The sequence below is a fragment of the Phyllostomus hastatus genome, unplaced genomic scaffold (assembly GCF_019186645.2).
Source record: "Phyllostomus hastatus isolate PE091 unplaced genomic scaffold, TTU_PhHast_1.1 phas_scaffold_345, whole genome shotgun sequence".
NCBI classification, from domain to species: domain Eukaryota; kingdom Metazoa; phylum Chordata; class Mammalia; order Chiroptera; family Phyllostomidae; genus Phyllostomus; species Phyllostomus hastatus.
The window spans coordinates 29,838,728-29,857,824 of record NW_025334024.1 but is presented as its reverse complement, the minus strand read 5'-3'; the positions used below and the strand labels follow the sequence as shown (position 1 = coordinate 29,857,824).

Below are 19,097 nucleotides of genomic sequence, written 5' to 3'. Positions count from 1 at the left end.
TGCCCCGGGCTTCCAGGTTCTCGTCGCACATTGGTGATCTGATCTGGTCCTCGTGACAGCCCTGGGGGCAGCTGGCTTCTGGAAGTCTTTTCGAGAACTGTTTGCTAAGCACCTACTATGTGCTCGGCCCCCAGGGAAACAGGGATTGTCTGGCCAAGTTCTCCCCGAGCAGGTGCGAAGGTGAGGCTACGGGTGCACGTGGGTTGGGCAGGGGCCAGAAGGAGCGGGGGAGCCAGAGCAGGCAGCGGCGAAGGGTGCCGGCACCGCGCCAGCCGCGTCTTAACCCCACGCAGAGGGACTGCCGGCCTGGGCAGACCCCCCGGAGGCGGAGGGCTTCTCACGGGATCTGAGGGATCCGGGATCCTTCTGCACCCACCCCCATCGGCCCCTGGGGGAGGGCGGCTCCCTGGGGGGTAGACTCCCAGCACTTTCAGCGTGACCTTCGACCCTGCCCCTGAGAGGCCCCAGGCACAGGAGAGCGGAGGGCGCCCCCAGCCTCTGCTGCGGTGGACGGAGGAGGAGGCGGCCTGACCTCTCGGAGCTCACGCCACGCCGGAGACACCCCGGGGTCCTCCGGGGTTGGCCCCCGCCTGGACTCCTGGTCCCACCTCATGGCTGTCCCAAGTCCTCTCTGCGGTCTCAAGGCAAGGGAAGTGACCAGCCTGTTCTCGTGGAAGCCACGCCTGGGGAGCGGGTTGGAGCCAGCCCTGCAGCCAGGACAGCGCGCGGCTCTCTCCGCTGTCCTCCGGAGAGGCGTGGACGTGTCGGCCCCGAGGCAGAGTCCTCGGCCTCCCTCGGCCTTTACAAGCAGCGACGAAAACCAGAGCTAGACGCGGGGCTCCGGGCCCCGGGCCGCGCGCACCCTCCTGGACGGCACGCTCCCGCTCCTCAGAGGCGCCTCTGTGCGGGCTTGGCCCCTGGTTACCCCTCGCCGGAACCTCTCCCTTCTCGCCCCTGCGCGACCCGCCGGCCTGACTCCGGCTCCTCCCGTCTCCCCTGGGAGGGTGAACCCAGGGGGCCGCCTCGGCGGGTGGGCGCCCTGCAGGGAGGCGGCTGGGCCGGGCTCCGCTCACCTGGGCTGCGCTCCCGCGGGTGCCCAGGCCAGGCCAGGCCTGGCGGGCAGCTCCGCCTTCACCGGGTCCCCTCCCTGTGGCCTCCGGGTGAGTTAACTTCACCCCTTTGCTTCGCTCTCCAGAGAGGGGAGTTGGGGGGGGATGCGAGAACGGCCCAGGACCCCAGACCCGGGCAGCCTGGGCGTCCGGGCAAGCAGCTGGCGGCGGCCGTGGCAGCCTGCGGAACAGCGAGGACGCCGCTTTCCCAACGCGCACGCCTTTGTCACCAGCCCTTTCCGGGTGCCGAGTCTCACCCGCCGGATTGGAAGACGCGTTTCCCCACGTTTTCACGCCTCTGAGATCAGGCGTGCTTCCGCGCCGCGCCGTCTCGCTGGCAGAGGCCTTTCCTTCTAACCGTGGGGGCGCCTGCACGGGGGCGTGTTCACGGGGGTGCCGGCGGTCCTAACCCGGGTGGCCGAGGAGACCTGGTGACAGAGGCTCCGGGGTTTTTAGCTACACGCCATGGAGGGAGAGAACCTCGAACGCAGTGGGCGCTCTGAGGAAAGAGGGGGCGGGCCTCGCCCCCTGTCCTCTCTCGCTGCCCAGCACGGGGCAGGGGCTCAGCCGTGTTGAGCGGATGAAGGATGGATGGAGACAGGGCCCGAGGCCACGGAGAGGCCGCCGGACCAGCCTGGCCCCTGCAGGGCCCATCTGCTACCTCGCTCCTCTCTGCCTTCCCGGATTCCTTCTCGCCCTCCACCCCAAGCCCTCCCCACCCCTGCCTTGTGTCGCTGGCACACTCCTACATATCCTTGAAGGGCCGGTCCAGAGGCTGCCTCCTCTGTGAAGTCCTCCCTGATTTGCTACTCAGACCGCAACTCCCCATTACTCTCGTTACAGCATCCCATGATGCCCCACTGGCCTGTGCCTGCCCCCTGCCCCCACCCCAGACCCTGAGGACAGGGATGTACTGTCCCCCTCTTCTCAGACTGGCCAGGGGCCGGCACGTAGCTGATTGCTTAGTCCTGATTTGTTCAAAGCGTGACTAGCCTGGCCGCGCCACCAAGCGGCTCCTGCCTGGGCGCCTGCCTCCAGCGAACCTGACGGCGCCCCGTGCAGAGCTCCGACCTTCTCAGCTAGTACCAGTCATCACGGTTGAGGGCCGTCGTGTGTCGGGCACTCTGCTCATTATTCTACGTGCAGCTTCCTAAATAGTTGTTGTGCAAGAACCCACGAGGCTGGCACTCCTGCTTTCCCATTTCGAGGATTGATAAGCTGAGGTTCGGGGCGGCCCCGTGTTCTCGCTCAAAGCCGTAAAACAGGTCAGTGGTCGAGGCAGGATGCAGACTCCGGCCCCGGGACCCTCAGGCTCGCCCTGCGGCGAACCCCAGGACCCTGGTCGGCCCACAGGACAAGCACGGCGCGTCCACTTCTCTGTCCCGAGCCACGGACGCTCCACAAACGCAGGGCCCGGCAGAAGTCACACCTGCTTGAGTGTGGTTGCCAGGCTGATCACATGGGTGTCCTCACTTTGAGTATCAATGTGAACATGTCACCTAAAATGCCCCACGGCATGCTGGAGCGTGACACTGTCATGTTACCGAGTTACGTGCGTGTGATTTTGTAATGAAAGAGGGGCTTCATTTGTGCTGCGCCCTGCATTTCGGGGCACGTACCCAAGGGAAGGAACGCTAGGTACCTTTGGCATCCACGAACTCCGAGTGGGTGTCGGCTTCCTCTCCTTCCTCTGTCTCCTCTCCTGGGGCCGAAACTAGGAGGAGAAAGAGACAGCTGTGTGTCCGCTCAGGGGCCACGGGGAGGGCGGGAGGCGTGATTCGAACTCGGGGCGTACCGGCCCCTTCGTCTCTGTCCTCGGGGCTCTCCTTGGGCGCTTCCACCATCGCCGTGTTGTAAATGTGCTCGGGGTCCTGGAGGCGGAACGAGACGCCCTCTGAAAGCAGCGTGACGGACCTTCCCGCGGGCCGGAGGCCGGGAGGGGCGGCCCGGTGCCAGCCGCCAGGCGCCCGGGCGCCCGCGTACCTTGAAGTGCAGCCCGCGGAGGTTGTGCACCAGCTTCGCGTAGCGCCCTCTGTCCTCCATGAGCTCCCTGTGGGTGCCCTTCTCACAGATCTCCCCGTCTTCCAACAAAACCACCTCGTCGCAGGACTCCAGGAACTGCGGAGACAGGGGCCCCGCTGCAGCGAGCTCCTGCTCGGCAATGGGAGGGCCTGGGCTTCCCGGGTCTTCTAGAAACTTCTCCCTTTTCCAGCTGGAAGAAGGGTCTTGGCCCCCCTGAGCCTGAAGGCAGGACCACGACAGGCCATGCAGACAGGGGTGGGCAGTGCTTGGTCAAGGAAGCAAGGGGGACGGGGGTCTCCAGTGCGTCCCCCCACCCGACCCCGTCCAGGTGAGGACAGCCCCGCCCAGCAGAGCAGGGGTAGGCAGCGGAGGAGGGGACTGGCATGGGGGCCGCACCCACCCCGTGACCCCATGACCCCATGGGTCCTTCCGGTCCCAGCCACCTGCAGCTGGTGGGTCACCAGGACGACCGTCTTGCCCCGGAGCGTCTTCTTAATGCACTGCTCGAAGATGTGCTTCCCCACATGGGCGTCCACGGCCGACAGGGGGTCGTCCAGCAGGTAGATGTCGTGGTCGGAGTACACGGCGCGGGCCAGGCTGATCCTCTGCCTCTGCCCCCCGGAGAGGTTGAGGCCCCGCTCCCCGATCTGCGGACAGGGGCCGAGGCTACTGCCTGTCACCGGGCCCCTCCCAACACCCCACAGTCCTTGGGGAGCAGGAGCTCCCCGAACCTTCTCCAGTCTCCCCTGCAGACTGGTCGTCACCACGCCCCAGCTCCTCCACCCCTGGCAGGGATGCCCTGGGCGTGAAGACCCCACTGCGGCCGGGAGCCCAGTGGCCAGTGGCGACCGGGGACTCCCCAGTGCTGGGCGGGGGCGCCTGGCCCCCCCCCCCCCGCAGGTGCAGGTGCCGTCGGCAGGGGCTCCATCTTGCTCGCTCCCACCGGGGAGGACTGTGGAGCGACGCTCCGGAGAGCGGGCAGGCTCACGGCGGGGGACGGGGCGGGGAGCCGCTGGACCGGCACGTGGGGGCCGTGTGTGGAGGGGGCCCTCGCACTCCCGAGCGCAGCAGAGGCAGTGAGGACAAGAGGGGCCCTGAGACTACGGCCACAGCCCACCACTCGGGCCTCCGTCCCCCCGGCCTCGGGGTGAGGAAGCAGCTTCAGCCAGAACCTCCCCCGAGATGAGGGGCTGATGGGAAGCGGCCCCGGGCGTGACCACAATGACCCAACACGAGAGAGCTGGTGGCATCTCCATGGTGACGTCCCCCAAGGAGATTTCGAGGTGGGAGAACCTGACTCCCCTGCCTTTGCCGGGACCTTTCTGTCCTCGGGGGGCGGCATTGGTGCGGCGGGAGCTGGGCTGCACCACCACCCTTCGGCTCCGGGCAGTCGGGCTGCCTGGTGGGGGCCTCGGGGCCTCGGGGCCACGCTCCAGGCTCCGCTCACCTCCGTCAGGTCTCCGTAGGGAAGGTCGTTGAGGTCCTGCTGCAGGGCGCAGACCCGAACCGTGTGCTGGTACCTGGGGGGGCAGAGGGCGGAGGTCAGCATGGGGAGGAGCGCCCCACCAGCATGACCTCCGGAGCTGCATCTAGAGACAATGCCGTTTCGCGGGGCCGGGCGAGGGGGTGGTGGCTGCTTGTCTCTGATGTCCCAGGGCAGCTTCCTGGGACCCCTGGCCTCCCCCGACCTGACGCGGAGTCCACCCGGGAGGGCCGCCTCTCCTCCCCGGGCCTTGGCCTCGTCACCTGAGGAACGGGGGGGCCTGTGGCCCGGGTCCCGCTGCCGGGATGGCTGTGGACCCTGAGTGAGAGCCTGCACAGGGCAGCCCCCCAAACTCGGCGAAGAACCACGGGAGCTCGGAGCTAGGGGTCAGTGACCCGCAGTGCCTGCGACGTCGTGACGCAGGCCCCGCTGTGGTCCCATCGGATCACCTTGAGTGTCCTGAGACCTTGGTGCCAGCTCGTGAGACTGCGGGGCCCGCTCGCTGCCCACGTGGGGCCTAGGGTTCCAAGCCCACTTCCGGGTGCTTGGCCTGACGCAGGCTTGCCAGACTTACCCTCCTCCAGTCTGACAACCCATGCACGGTGACAGCCCCCTGAATGCAGAGTGACAGGCCCCTGAATGCACAGTGACAGCCCCCTGAATGCAGAGTGGCAGCCCCCTGAATGTAGAGTGGCAGCCCCCTGAATGCAGAGTGACAGGCCCCTGAATGCAGAGTGACAGGCCCCTGACTGCAGAGTGACAGCCCCCTGGTGCAGAATGACAGCCCCCTGACTGCAGAGTGACAGCCCCCTGACTGCAGAGTGACAGCCCCCTGAATGCAGAGTGGCAGCCCCCTGAGTGCAGAGTGACAGCCCCCTGAATGCAGAGTGACAGCCCCCTGAGTGCAGAGTGACAGCCCCCTGAGTTCAGAGTGACAGGCCCCTGAATGCAGAGTAACTGGCCCCTGAATGCAGAGTAACTGGCCCCTGAATGCAGAGTGACAGGCCCCTGACTGCAGAGTGACAGCCCCCTGAGTGCAGAGTGACAGGCCCCTGGACACATGCAGCTCTGCGCTGGGATCCGTCCATGCCCAGGGCACGATCACGGATCGGTGGGATGGGCAGGAGGCGCCGCCACCCCCGCACTCTCAGTCAGGAGACACCAACGCCCCTCCGGACCCGATCGGAGCGGCACCAGCCCTCGACAGAGAGGCCCGCCTAGCAGCCGTGGCCAACGGCGCCGCCGCCCGTGGCGGGAAGCCCTGAGCTCCCCAAGGCGGCGTTACCTCTGGTGGTTGTACTGGGCCCCGAACAGGATGTTCTCCCGCACGCTTCCGTGGAAGATCCACGCCTGCTGGGACACGTAGGCCAGGGTCCCGCTGACCGCCACCACGCCGTGCTGCAGCTGCATCTGGAGACACCGGCCCGGAGGCCCTCAGCAGCCAACCGCGCAGGTGTCTCCCCCGGGGGGGCCTGTTGGACACTCGCCACCCCCCTCGTCCCGTGAGCACTCGTCCTGAAGGTGCCGGGGGGCGGCAGGAGGTCTCAGCCCGTCACTGGCACGTGGCTGCTGCGTCTTCACAGCGACCTGCGCGGCTCACCTGCCCCAGGAGAGCGGCGATGAGGGAGCTCTTCCCGCTCCCCACGTTCCCGCAGACGCCCAGGACCTTCCCCTGCCGGAGAAGCAGAGAGGGGCCCAGTCATCCTCCCTGTCCTCACGGGGTCCGGGGACCAGAGGGTCCCCCCTGAGCCGCACAGGCGGGACCCAGGGGTCACCACTGGCTCCAGGAAGGAGGTGGCGGGTACAGCCTCGCACCCCAGCCCGGATCCCAGCGCAGAGGAGGCAGGGGCCGAGTCTGGAGAACCCGGTGCGGGCGCTGGCCCGGGACACCGGGGCCCCGGACACGAGGGAGGTCCGGTGCCCAGGCTCCAGGGGCGGGAACCCGGTAGGGGTGACGGGCCCGCTGGGGGACGGTGGACAAGGTGAGGAGGTGAAATCTGCGGAAGGAGGTCAGCTGCGTGCAGGGAAACGGACAGAAGTGGGGGGCGGCGTGGAGCGGGAGAAGCCTCCTGGCAAAGGCCCAGGTCTGAGCGTGAGTCCTCTCGGAGAGGACAGATAGATGGACACAGGCCCTCGGGGTCAGAGACCAGGGTCAGACCAGCTTGTTCAGGAGGAGGGGGTCGCACGGCACAGCGCAGGCCGCAGAGCTGCGGTGGGAACATCCGAGAACACCCTCATTACAACCCGCTCCCTGGGACCCCTTAGAGCAAAAACGCCCTCCTGGGGACGAGTGTGGCTCCTTCCACACCCTGACGGGCCACCAGGGCCCATCACCTGCCTGCCTCCCCCAGCCCCTGAGGGCTGCTGCCTGTCATCACAAGTCCCGGTGACAGACTGTGTACGGAGCACCAGGCGCCCTGCCAGGCCCCGGGGGGTGGGGGGGGGAACGTGCACGGCCACGGAGGCAGCTGTGGCCGCTGCCCCTCGGGGCCCCCGTTGCCATGGAAGCTGCAGGTGAGCGAGGCTGACCCGTTTCATCTCCACGACAGGACCTCAAGGGACGGGGGCATCCTGGAGACTTGGGCACAAGAGGCCACAGGCCTGGACTCGACCTCCTCAGGCACCTGGCTGTCCTCGGGGTCCGGCCGGCTGCTTGGGGCCCGGTCTGAGTTGTTCTAGATTCCTCCCTGTCCCCCGAGGAAAACCCACGAGGCACACACCCCCCAGGTTCCGACTATTCATTTGTTTATTCGGAAAACAAGGCCGGGGACCTTCTCGGCGCCGGGCGCTGGGCTCCGAGTACAAGGCCACGGCTGTGACCAAGGCTGACGCCTGGGCTGGCCTCCGGGGGGGCCGCCGCCCCGTGGAATCACAGCGGGGCAGCGACAGCCCCTGCCCCGCGGGGCCACGGGGGCGGTTACATGAGTTACTGACGTGCCTGCTCATAAGCGTCAGCTGCTGTCATCCGAGAGAGGACTCCAGCCTGAAATTAAGAACAAACCTCGGAGCATTTACAAAAGCCGGTCCGGCTGGGCCTCGGCCACCCCCTTCTTCTCTCAGTGGAGACGTCTCCGCTGTGCAGGTGCGTGGTTTTAGCATTTGGGGCCGAGAGCAGCCTGGTTAGAGCCACCCCGCCACCACCTGCAGCCCAAACGGCCCCTCGGGCGGCCGGGAGGCGACCAGGGCTGCGTGGCCCTCGGTGAGGGGCTCAGACCCACCTTCCTCACGGCCAGGCTTATGCCGTGCAGGACCGCCTTGCAGCTGCCCTCCTGCCCCTCCGGGCCGACAAGGTCCTGGGCCGACGGGCTCAGGCTGTACGCCTCCAGCCGCTGGCTTTTGAGGAAACGTTTTTTTTTCTGGGTCTCCGCTCTCTTTAGGTCGCTTTTCCTGCCGGCGCCTTGCTCCCAGGTCAAGGTGGCATTTGCTAAAAGCAAGACAGTGTCTGGGCCTTCCGGCTGGGTGATGTAGGAGGGGAGGCTCTTAGCTACGAGAATTTTCTACGATTAAAGAGACAGAAAGGAACGGGGTCGGCGTCGCCCGTTTTCGGGGACCGTCCCGGTACGGTACGTCTCCCAGGGGCCCCGGGGCACCACCGCGGCGGTTCCCCCGGAGACGCCCAGGAAAACCGTTCTGAGCACATCCCCCCGGGGGACCTGCAGCGGAAACGCCCCCCCCCGCCCCCGCCCTGGGTAGGATGGCGGCACTGTGGCCACCAGGCGGCGCTGTGGCCACCAGGCGGCGCTGTGACCACTGGCCGTGCAGGTCACCCTTGAGGAGCACGCTGGTCCCCGCTACGCATCACCCTCACGCCCGGGGCGGCGGCTCTGGCCACTAGTCTCCCGGTGGTGGGCTTCACGGCGTGGCACTGGCGCCTGTGACACTGAGGCCGCCTGCCCAGTGTCCACTGTGTCCTCCTCCTGGGCCCCCACTCCGCTCAGCTCCTCAAAACACCTGCCAGGGGCCTCCTGTGCACCGGACCCCGGGGTGAACCCCAGAAATGCCGACGTGAAAGGAGCACAGCTCCTGTCCTGGAGGGGGGCGCAGTCCGAGGGGACGCAGAGGGGACGGGGGACGGGCGCGGATCGTTTCAGCGAAGTGTGGCGGGGACAACGCAGAGCAGGGACACGGGGCCCCCGGTGCTAGGGGCCTGTGCAGGATGGCCTGAGCCCGCCGGTACAGGGGCTGGGCAGCAGGACCAGGCAGGGTGGAGTGGGGGGGCTTCCCGCTGCGGGGCGCAGTGGGAAGCCGAGGCCGGGAAACGCGGGGTGCAGCCAGCAGCCCGGGGTGACGGAGGCCCAGAGCTCGGGGTGGGGAGGGGACAGGAAGTGAGGCGGAGACACAGCTGGTGGACAGCTGAGTCGCAGTGCGGCGGGGGACAGGGGCCCAGCCATGTCCAGCAGGTGGATGCCAGTGGGCAGGCCAGTATTTTGGCAGCCCCCCGGGCGCCGAAGGCAGCCTGCCTGTGAGGGGGACAATGTCGGGGAAGGACCGTCGCTCCGTGAGTCCCACGAGAGTTCAGATGGGGACACGGGGGGGCTCTGAATGAAGGCCAGGGCTGGGGGGCTGGGGGGCGGGGGAGCCAAGAAACAGCGCCGTCGCTCTCCTCTAAGGGACCCGGGGTCATTACGCGACGAGGCTGGATCGTGCGTTTTGTTAAAAAAAGGAAAGTGGTCATTCAAGGATGCACCTCCGCCTCAATCTTGGAAATGGCGCCTTTTAGAACGCAGGCGACCCGGCGAGCGGGAGCCGAGCCGGCAGGGCTCTGGCGGGTGAGGTGCGGGCGCGAGGGCGCAGAGGCGCACGGGCACCCCGGGGTGCTGGGGCCGGCTCCCGGGTCTCTGGCTCCGGGGAGCAGGGCCTGCCGGCCGTTCGCAGACACGTGGACATGCCCCCCCCATCCCCGCCCCCGTCCTGGCTGCGACTTCAGAGCCCCTTCCCCTGCCCTCCCTGTGCGCACTGACCCCCCGCCGCGCATGGAATTGGGTCCCCTGGTCCCACACCGGCCCGGGCCTCCGAGAGCAAAGACTCTCCCCTCCCTGCGTCTGCCTGTCCCCCAGGCCTTGTGCACGGGAAGCACACGGGAAGTCTCGGGCGAACAAATACACGCAGGAACGGAGTGACTCGTGCATAAGTGGGTGCCCCGTCCCCTGTCCCACACTCGTGAGAGGATCACACTCGTGGCTGCAGACAGGTAGCCCCCCACCCCCGGGTAGAGAGGAGAGGGTCAGTAAGCGGCCTCTCAGCTCGGAGACGCCCTCTCCGTGTCCCTCCGAGGGCAGACCACCCACCGACAGCTCTTCGCCTGTCCCAGCCCCCACACGTGTACCCCTCCGGGTCTGCACGGGGGAGCCCCCCACCGCCCGCTGTGTCCTCCCAGCCCAGGACCCAGCCCCCCACCCAGGGGTTGACTCGGCTTCCCCGGAACCTGGGAGTTTCCCCACCCCCCCCAAACGAGCCCCCCCCACTCCCCGCGCCCTCCTCGCTCCGGGCTGGTCATACCTTCATCCTCCGGAGAGAGACGCTGGCCTCGGCCGCCGCCTTGATGGAGAAGGGCAGGATGGCGATGGAGAACTTCATCACGTTGAACATGGCGATCACGCTGAAGGCCTGGGGGCGGAGGGGGGGAGGCTCGGGACGGGGCGTGGCCTGGGCCCCGAGCTCACTGAGACGCAAACAGGGTGGTGCGGCGGGGGTTCTCGGGCGGACAACTTTGCTCGTTTCATGGCTCACACATTTTGCTTTTGCATCTTCACCAGCGAGGTGGGGAATCTGTCCCGTCTCCGGGGCAACCAGGCCCTTGGGGCGGGGGGCTGGGGGGGGCTCTGACGGCCTGCCTTCGGGAGCCCCATCCGAACCACATTTGAACTTGGCCTGCGCCGTGGACTCAGACCCCACACAGATCTCCCCAAACCGTTCCCATCTCTTAGCTGCCTCAGAAGCATCTGGCCCTTGGAGTCGAGCCTCCGGCTCCGCACGGCACGTGGCCCCGGGTCCGGCTTCTGCACACAGCGGGGACAGACTGACAGCCCTCCTTCCCCGGCCCCTCCCCCCCACCCGAGGTCCCTGCCCCTCTTCGCTGGGGCCTCCCTCCCTGAGCCTGGCCCAGCGGGTTGGGCAACATCCCAGAGGCTCCAGGAAGATCTTCACTGGGGCGGTGCCCTGGGCGGGGCGGGGCGGGGGGAGGGGCGTGGCCTGCAACTTCATCTTCTCGTCTGTGCGACTGGGAGTCAGCAGCCGTCCGCGCACCACCCGTTTACGGTTACGTAAACCCAAGTTCCATGGACAAGTCCGGAAGGACCCTGCCTGCCATCCCGCGAACCCCAGGGCCCGGCGGCAGCTCGTCCCCGTTGGGGCGCTGAGAGAGTGACCCAGGTTCTCAGCCCCGCCCACCCCCACCCCCCCCCCGAGGGCCCGGCGCCCGCAGGGCCCGCAGGGCTGTCTGGGCCCAGGAAACACAGGCCCCGGGGGACACCCGTTCGGCATGTACCGCGGGCCTCGCCCTGTCCCGGCGCTTTGCCCAAGAGACCTTCGCCGGCCCTCACGGCCACGGACACTCCGCTCGCCCCACGGAGGGATCACAGAGTCCAGGCAGGAGAGGTTCTGGGGTGTGCCGTAAGTCCGGCCTCTCCCCGCACAGCCCTGGGGGACCCGCAGCCCCGCCCACCCAGAGAGCCCCCCCAGACACCGCCCCCGCACCCCGGGAGCAGCGTCTGTGAGTCTGTGAGGGTGAGACAGTGCACTCAAGCCCCGGACACATACGGCGTGTGAGTTGGCCGGAACCAGGGTGGGGGGCAGAGCAGAGGCGAGAGCATGTTCCCATCGGGGCCCGGCGGTGGCCGCACGGGGGAGGGGTCTCATCACATCGCCGGTGCCAGACCGTCCCGGCCTGACGTTGGCTGCCCGGGGGTGGGGGGCTGGTCGGGGCTCTTCCTCTGCCAGACACAGAACCCCACCCCCACCCCAGGGAGACGGCACTTCACTCCGACTGGGGCGGCTGTCGTGACAACAGAGAGGACAGGACAGGAAGTGCGGGCCACCACGGTGCGAAGGGGGAGCCCTGGTTGGCACACAGCTGGGGTGGGGGGGGGGGGTCTGGGATTGCGCAGCCGCTCTGGACGGCAGACTGGCAGCTGCTTGTTTGGCCTCGATGCGGTTTTCCAAACATCAGGCGTGTTCCAGCGACCCCTGCGACCCCTGGGACCCGGCCACAGACCAGGGAGGGTCTTGTCGTGTGGACTAAAGCAGGAGCAGGCGGGCCGAGGCCAGGGCCGGCGGAGAGGGGAGGAGCCGCCCACCCGGCCCCTGCTGGCGCCGGCGGGTGCACGGAGGCCAGCGGGCGAGGCGCCCTTACCACGGAGGCGGTGAGCCGGTGGCGCAGCAGGATGTGGCCGGTGAAGGTCAGCACGATGGCCATGGTGGACGCGATGGGGGCCAGGGCTGAGTTCCCGCTCTGGACGAGTCCGGCCTTTTCCAGCAGTTTCCTTTCCTTCTTCCGTATATCTGCAACCCAGAGAGCGGGCCGGGCAGGTTTGCTCTGCATGTCAGGCCCCTGCCAGGTCCTGCTGCCGGCGAGCCGAGGGTCCCTGCTGGGAGGTGTAAGTGCGAGCACGCGGAGAGCCCCGGGCACAGAGCCAGCCCTTCCAGGAGCGCAGTGCTGGTCAGCTGCCGGCTGGACGGTGTCCAGGGTCCCCCCCACCCCCCCCGAGCCTCCTCCTCCGTGTGTCAGGATTCGATACTCAGACGCCTGCAGGGACCAGGCAGGTAAACACAAGGACGGGGCTGGGCAGGGAGTAAGGCCAGAGGGGGCGTGCGGGGGCAGCCCTGTGTGTGTGTGTGGGCGGGGGAAGGACGGCAGAGGTCGCATGTGGACGTCCCCGCTGTGGTCCAGGAGAGCACTGCAGCTGGGACCAGGGTGGGGGTGAGCGGCGGAGGGGCGGACGGATCCCAGAAATGCGCTGGAGGCACAGCCAGCCGACTCAGAGCTATTTCTGAGCTGGGTCAGCGCAGCCTCCTTGAACTTGACAAGCCGAGGCCCTCTCACCGATCAGACAGTCAGGGCCTCTCAGAGCCTTGCGCGGCGACAGTGTGGCGGCCAGTGCCTGCCTCCGGCTTGTGCTACACTGCGTTAAGCCAAACGCAACCAAACGCATCCACGTCGAGTCAGTTGTAGGGAGGCGAGTTCGGGGTGTGAAAGGGTATTTCTGGGTCCTCCCAGAGGGCCCCCTGGGGCGGGGCGGCCGGCGACCCAGCCTGGGGCCCTTCCCCTGTCAAGCTCAGGAGAAGCCGGGTCCCTACAGCCGCTCCCCGCACAGCTTCGGGCCCGATGACGGGCGGGCCGAGAAGTGTAATTGTCCGTCCGGGGAGCCCATTGTAACAGCGGTCAGATCATTAACCAGCCAAGCACCTGAGTCTCCGTCGGCGGCTGTGTAAACGGCCCTGCAATTAGATTTGCATTTGTATTTGATGGAAATGGTGCTCACATCACCTTTAACAGAGAGGCGGTGCACGCACGCTCCCCTGTGCTGGGAGCGTCAAGCCAGGGCCCGTGAGGCTCCTGCAGGCCGGGAGGGGATTTCTGTGCGAGTGTGAGTGTGCGCGCGTGTGTGTGCACACGCGTGTAGACGTCTTCTAAGTCAAGCGGACAGCTGGAGGCAGCTGTCCGTCAGCCCGCACCGTGTTAGCGGACTATTTTTGCAGGCGGCAGCTCCGGCACCGGTCAGCACCGGTGTCCTGAGCCCTGGTGAAGGCTGTGCCCTGTGGCGCTCGCCTGCCGAGCCCCTGGTCCGCAGCAACAGATGCTTCTGTTGTAAAGTCTCCCTTCCCCTTGGAAAAGCCTGAGGGATGGCTCAGGGGGTGCCCTCGGCCCCCTGCTGGGCCGCCTGACCCCGGGGAAGGGCCGTCCTAGCAGGTCGGCGCGCCCCTAGGCCGCCGCGCTCCCTACCTCGGATGGTCTTGGTGAAGGACTTCTCCCAGGCGTACATTTTAATCAGCTTGATGCAGGTCACAAACTCATTCATGGTCTGCACCCGCCTGTCCGTCGTCGAGACGGCTGACCTCCGGAAGGCGGAATTGAGCTTCGCCATGAACATCTGGAGGAATCGAGGTGTGAGCCCCGGGCTGGGGGAAGGGTGCTGGGACGCGGGCGGCCTGAGAACCCAGGACGGGGGGGGGCGGGGGGCAGGCAGGGGAGGCCCTCGGGCGGGCCGGCCTGAGGTTCTCGGCCGACGCCTTCCCTTCAGTGGCGGCAGCCAGGGTGGACGGTGGGGGGCACCGGGGGTGGAGCAGGTGGCGGGTCCCCGCCGTGTAAAGACAGTGTCCCCTCCCCGGGGCCCAGACAAACGGGGGGGGGGGGGCACGCCCCAGCCCCTCCCCGGGGCCCTCAGGCGCAAGTTTCTTCAAAAGCATCAGCGTGCCCAGGCAGGGAAGGGAGCACCCCTGTGAGCCCCCCCCCACACACACACGGGGGTCCACACCCCAGAGACGCAGCCTGCCCCCCGGTCGGGGGACCGGGGCTGTGAGACGCCAGCGTGAGGCAGCCGCCGCTGCGAAGGCCGGCCGTACCTGGATGGGGATGAACGTGACGTACACCGAGATGCCGATGAGAGCCGTGGGCCCCAGGATGAAAAAGGAGTACGCCGCGCACACAACCATGAGGATGGGGATGGTGGCTGGCAGGGGACAAAACAAGGCAGCTTCAAACAGGGAATAGCTGTCGCTCGACAGTGTGTTCACCACCTGGAGAGGAAGCACAGGGGTGCAGGCTGGGGGCGGGGCGGCCGGGCGGGTCTCAGCCGGAGGCCGGAGGCCGTCGGGGCGGCGGAGGGAGCCGAGGAGGCAGGCAGACTCTGCCTTAGAGGGCTCGGGGGTCCTCCGGGGGCCGGCGCGGCGGGTTTTGTGAGCCTCGTCCGGGTCTGACTGGGAGGAGGTCAGTCTTTGAGGACAGGGAATGCTAACGAGGAAAGACAGAGAGGGGTGTTACCGCGGGGCGGCGCACCCGAGAGACCCCCTCCGTGTTGGCACAGCCCTGCCGGAAGAAGCATGTCCCAGCCCCGGCCGGGGAGGGCATCCGGCTATGGGACCACGTTAGGGGCGACCAGATGGAACCCCAAGCGTCCGATCGATGGGACTTCGGGGGTGAGTTCTCGAAGGGAGCCGGCTCAGCTCAGAGGACACCGCCTTCTGGTCCTTCCTCCCACCAGCTCCCTGGGGCATGGCGGGACAGACGGCTCTCCAGCACCCACCTGGGACCCTCGGGGAGCCCCCAGGGAGCCCCCAGGGAGCCTGGGGTCAAGGGAGGAACGGTAGAAAGGTCCATAAGTCCCCAGACCAGCCCTGGGTGGACCTCCTCCAGGCTGTTTTTGGACACGGGGAAAGAAATTCACTTCGTTAATCCATCATGTTCTGTTCTCGGCAGCGGACCCTAATCTTAAGGGATGCAGGAGGCTTTGAACATATGTCGCGCCGTCTGGGGTTCCCTCGGCGAGGGGGATTTTCCTGCGTGCACACACGGCGAGGGTTCCGTTGCTAAGGATTAAGAGCTTAAGAAGACGTTAGCTCGGAGGGTCCAGCAGGCACGGTGCTTATTTCGGCGTTGGCACCCCGCACGCTCCATAAATGGAACCCCCGGACGTGTGGGCCGTTCCGCTCTGTCACGTGGCTGTGATGTAACCCCGGAGCACCCTGCACCCTCACTGGAGGCAAGGGGTTGGCCCGAGGTCGCCCCCAAGCCCAGCTGGCCCCAGGGGGCCACTTCCCAAATTTTCCAGCTTGAGGGGAGCTCTCCTTCTTCCCCTGGGCGATTTGAGTCCGCGCCACCTCACCGAGCCCGGGGAGGGGACCGGGTGGGCAGGGCGGCGGCAAACCAGAGGGAGGCGGCTGCTTCGCCCGGGCCGAGCATCTCACCCACAGAGAACTTGGCGCGCCGCCCTCGGTATCGGGCCCCCCTGGGCCCGCCTACCTCGCCCACAGAGATGCGCGTCAGCATCTTGAAGGACACCAGGTGCTCGAACACCAGGGTGGACACGGCCACCTTCAGCCGGATGGCCGTGCGGTAGTTGATGGCCCAGGCAAGGGCCCAGAAGAGGACCTTGGTGAACTCGGTGGCGAAGAGGGCGAGGCACAGGCCGACGCCCACCCAGACGTTCTTGGCGGTGCTCTCGGTGTGCCGGAGGATCTGGTGAATGAGGACCGTCTGGAAAACAGCGCGGCGGGGAGGGGAGCGGCCGCTGGGGCGGCAGGCCAGGCTGGGGGGCCTCCGAACTTGTCCGCAAGCCGACTGGAGGGGGCGAACTTTCTAATTAATTCCGGGGGCTGCCGCTGTGCTCGGCGAGGATCGGCTTTATGAGCATGCGCCCCCAAGGAGCTCGGGGATGATGGCAGTGCACTGAACCCACTGGCTCGTGGAGGGAGGAGCTGATGGCATTCCTGCCGGTCTGGGGGTCCTCAGGGGGGGCCGCAGGAGGGGGGCCGCCACACTCACCGGCCCCACGGCGGCCATGACGATGCACAGGATGTTGGCCACGACGTCCATCAGCACGCGGGTCCGCTGGAACTTCCAGACCACGCGGCCCAGGGAGGCTCTCTCGGGACCCTCTCTTTCCACCTCCTCGTCCCAGAGGACTCGGAGTCTGCGGGGACAGCGGAGGGTGGAGAAAGGGGACTGACATTTGCACCTGCTGCTCTGAGCCGCTCCGGGGCCGCACCTCGAGAGGGGGCTCTGCACGGCCCTCGGCCTGGCTGGGGAGGCGTGGGACGGGCAGTGTAGTCTCCCTGTGCCCCTTCACGGGGGGGCGGTGGGAGGCGGTTACAGCAGGGACCAGAGGATAGGCTGGCGCCCCGCATAGGCGGGGGGGTGGAGGGGGCACTCCCCACGCTTCGTTCCCTGCCCCCGCTGCCCGTCTCTGGGGCACGAGCAGTTCTGAGCCAAGACAGAGGCGATGGGGAGATCAAGAGGACAATCTCCTCCGGGGCGGGAGGAGCTTGTCCCTGTCACAGATGAGAGAGGACAGTGTGACAGGCAGGGGCAGCGCGGGGGAGAGGGCTGGCCCCGCCGGGGCCGGAGCTCCCGGTGCAGAGGGAGGCTTTCGGGCCGACTCGATACGATGATGCTACGTTCTGGTGGCTGGGAAATCGTGGATTATGGGGGAAGCAAAGGCAAAGTCAGGGACACCACAGAGAGACACTCGGCGTCCAGGTGAGACGCAGCCTGACACTGGGTGGGGAGAGAAGGTGGGTTTCAGCAGAGATGGACGGACAGACAGGCAGCAGGACCGACGGACAAGGGAGGTGTGCGTATAGAGGGAAGGGGGCAGGGGCCCCCGGGTGTCTGGCCTGGCCAGCTGAGTGGTCGGAGTTTGCAGGGACAGGCAAGGAGCAAGACTCGGAGATTTGACCGGGTGGGGCTGAGGGTCAGCAGCGCAGCTCTAGGCAGAGACGCTTTAGCTGTAAGACCCGGGCACGCAACTCAGAGTCTGGAAGAGAAGGTAGCGCGCGAGGAAGGTGGTCAGCCGTGTTCGCTGTCCGGGCCTTCGGAGTGGACGGACCACCCGGGAGCAGAGCGCAGCCCGCGAGACAAGGGGCCTGGGCTGCCGCCGGGAACCAGGCCGGGGACGCTAAGGGCAGGACAGCCGGGCAGGCCTCCTCCTTCCTGCCATCACCCGCAGTCTTCCCCGGACCGCAGGCTGCGGGAACCGCCCCGGACGGACCTCGCTCCCTGCAGGGCACGAGTGGGGCGGTGCGACCGCAGGGGCCATGGCCAGACCGAGATGCGAGGTCCCAGCCCTTGAAGCGCACGCTCCAGACCGCTTGCACCTCACCCCTGTGGCCGGAGGGAAGGAGGCTTCCGGAAGAAACCAAGGCAGAGAGAGGGCTGTGACTCTTCCCCCACCTAAAATTTGGCTGCTCCCCATTTTTGTAATGGCCGGGAACGAGGTTGAACCAATGCAAGGGACGTTTTTGCCGGACAAAATTGTTTCACTGGGTTCAGTCTAAACCTACTTTGTAATATAAACATCTCCCCACGATATTTAAAGGGAACACTACGTGCTGCGTGGAACTGTGGGCAGCAGCCCCAGGGGGCGTCCAGCCAGCACGTTCTGGCCCCTCTCGTCCTGAGGTGCCGCACCTACGGACCAGCATGCACCCCGGCCCCTGGTCCTTAGCCTCAGGCCGTAGCCCCGGGCAGTCCCTTGTCCCCACCCACCCTGCCCAGGCCTCACCTCCCCGGAGACTGGCCCAGCCAGCCCCGTCCCCGACTCAGCCACTGAGAAGGGCCACCAGCACCCATGGGCGTCGACTTCCACACCCGAGCAGCGGGAGCACCCTAAAAGGCTCACCGTCACCTTCCGGGGGTGGGATCCTCTGCAGAGGCGGCCCAAGGGACCCCTGGTACCTTTTGGCGTTGATGTCGGACGAGTCGTACTTGGACAGCGGGGGCAGGGAGTCCACGGTCAGCGTGCCCTTGTAGCCTCGGACCATCACGGGCGTGAGCCAGGAGAAGGTGGCGAAGGACAGCAGCCCGGCGTCGTCCATGGGGTTGGGCGCCAGCCTAGGGCACAGGGGACACGCGGGGTTCCAGGGCGCGCCTCGGTCCCCAGCTCGGCGTCTGAACGGCGGCGGCGACCGCGGCCGAGCTCAGAACCTGAGACTCGCACCCAACCATCCTTTGACCTGCTGCTCGCAGAGCTGGTGAGCACGGTGGTCAAATTTGTAGGAGCTTTGCGAGTCGGTCGTCAAACAGGGACGATATTTAAAATTAGGTGACAAATTTAAATACGTTGTTTAAAGACAAAGGTGATAAGGACTTGAAATTCATCACTTTGATTATTTTTTAGGTAGTGTTAGTATCTAAACTCTTTAGATTATGTACGTTCCTCGTGTGTGTGTGTGTGTGTGTGTGTGTAGTCAACACCACGTACAACAGGGCGCTACTGAGCACCCCCTTAAATTCAGCTGTTGTCTCCCTCTCACCCAAGGGTGGGAGGGGGTCAAAAGTGGGGGGTACATCAACGAATAATGGTGGGCGGATGATGGATGGATGGATGGATAGATAGATGGATGGATGATGGATGAATGGTGGATGATGGATAGATGCTTAGATGTATGGATGGATAGATGGATGGTGGAAGGATGATGGGTGGATGATGGATCGATGGATGGATAGATGAATGATGGATGGATGATGGGTGGATGGGTGGATGGATGATGGGTGGATGATGGGTGGGTGGACGGAAAGATAAACGGACAAGCTCATGGAAGACAGACAGCGTGGGGAATGGGCAGTGCCCACTCTTCTGACGGACCAGAAACCACTCCTGCAAGTTCCGGCCAAGCCTTCCCTCTGCCCCTCCCCCCACCCCAGCTCACCTGGCGTAGGGCCTCACGGGGATCATCGTCCTCAGGCTGGGGTCGTATCTCTCCACGAAGGACCTGCGCTGGCCTCGCCGGTCCAGGTCGGAGATGAGGTAGGGGCCCTCCCCCACCAT

General features: G+C 66.6%; 1 protein-coding gene across 2 annotated transcripts in view; it reads right to left on the bottom strand.

Moving 5' to 3' along the window:
• The window catches only part of ABCC12 (ATP binding cassette subfamily C member 12), a 35,823-nt gene extending 16,726 nt beyond the window's left edge, over positions 1-19,097 (bottom strand). Inside the window, exons 1-16 of one of the 2 annotated variants that reach the window (XM_045818876.1) lie at positions 18,979-19,097; positions 18,005-18,160; positions 16,094-16,241; positions 15,572-15,805; positions 14,176-14,349; positions 13,556-13,703; positions 11,966-12,114; positions 10,114-10,221; positions 7,833-8,111; positions 6,215-6,286; positions 5,900-6,024; positions 4,579-4,651; positions 3,575-3,778; positions 3,093-3,227; positions 2,902-2,980; positions 2,752-2,829 (exon numbers count right to left, since the gene is read on the bottom strand). In XM_045818876.1, the coding sequence (XP_045674832.1) occupies positions 2,752-2,829; positions 2,902-2,980; positions 3,093-3,227; positions 3,575-3,778; positions 4,579-4,651; positions 5,900-6,024; positions 6,215-6,286; positions 7,833-8,111; positions 10,114-10,221; positions 11,966-12,114; positions 13,556-13,703; positions 14,176-14,349; positions 15,572-15,805; positions 16,094-16,241; positions 18,005-18,160; positions 18,979-19,097 (2,281 nt within the window). The remainder of the gene's footprint in view (positions 1-2,751; positions 2,830-2,901; positions 2,981-3,092; positions 3,228-3,574; positions 3,779-4,578; positions 4,652-5,899; positions 6,025-6,214; positions 6,287-7,832; positions 8,112-10,113; positions 10,222-11,965; positions 12,115-13,555; positions 13,704-14,175; positions 14,350-15,571; positions 15,806-16,093; positions 16,242-18,004; positions 18,161-18,978) is intronic. The other variant, XM_045818875.1, reaches the window with a different exon arrangement.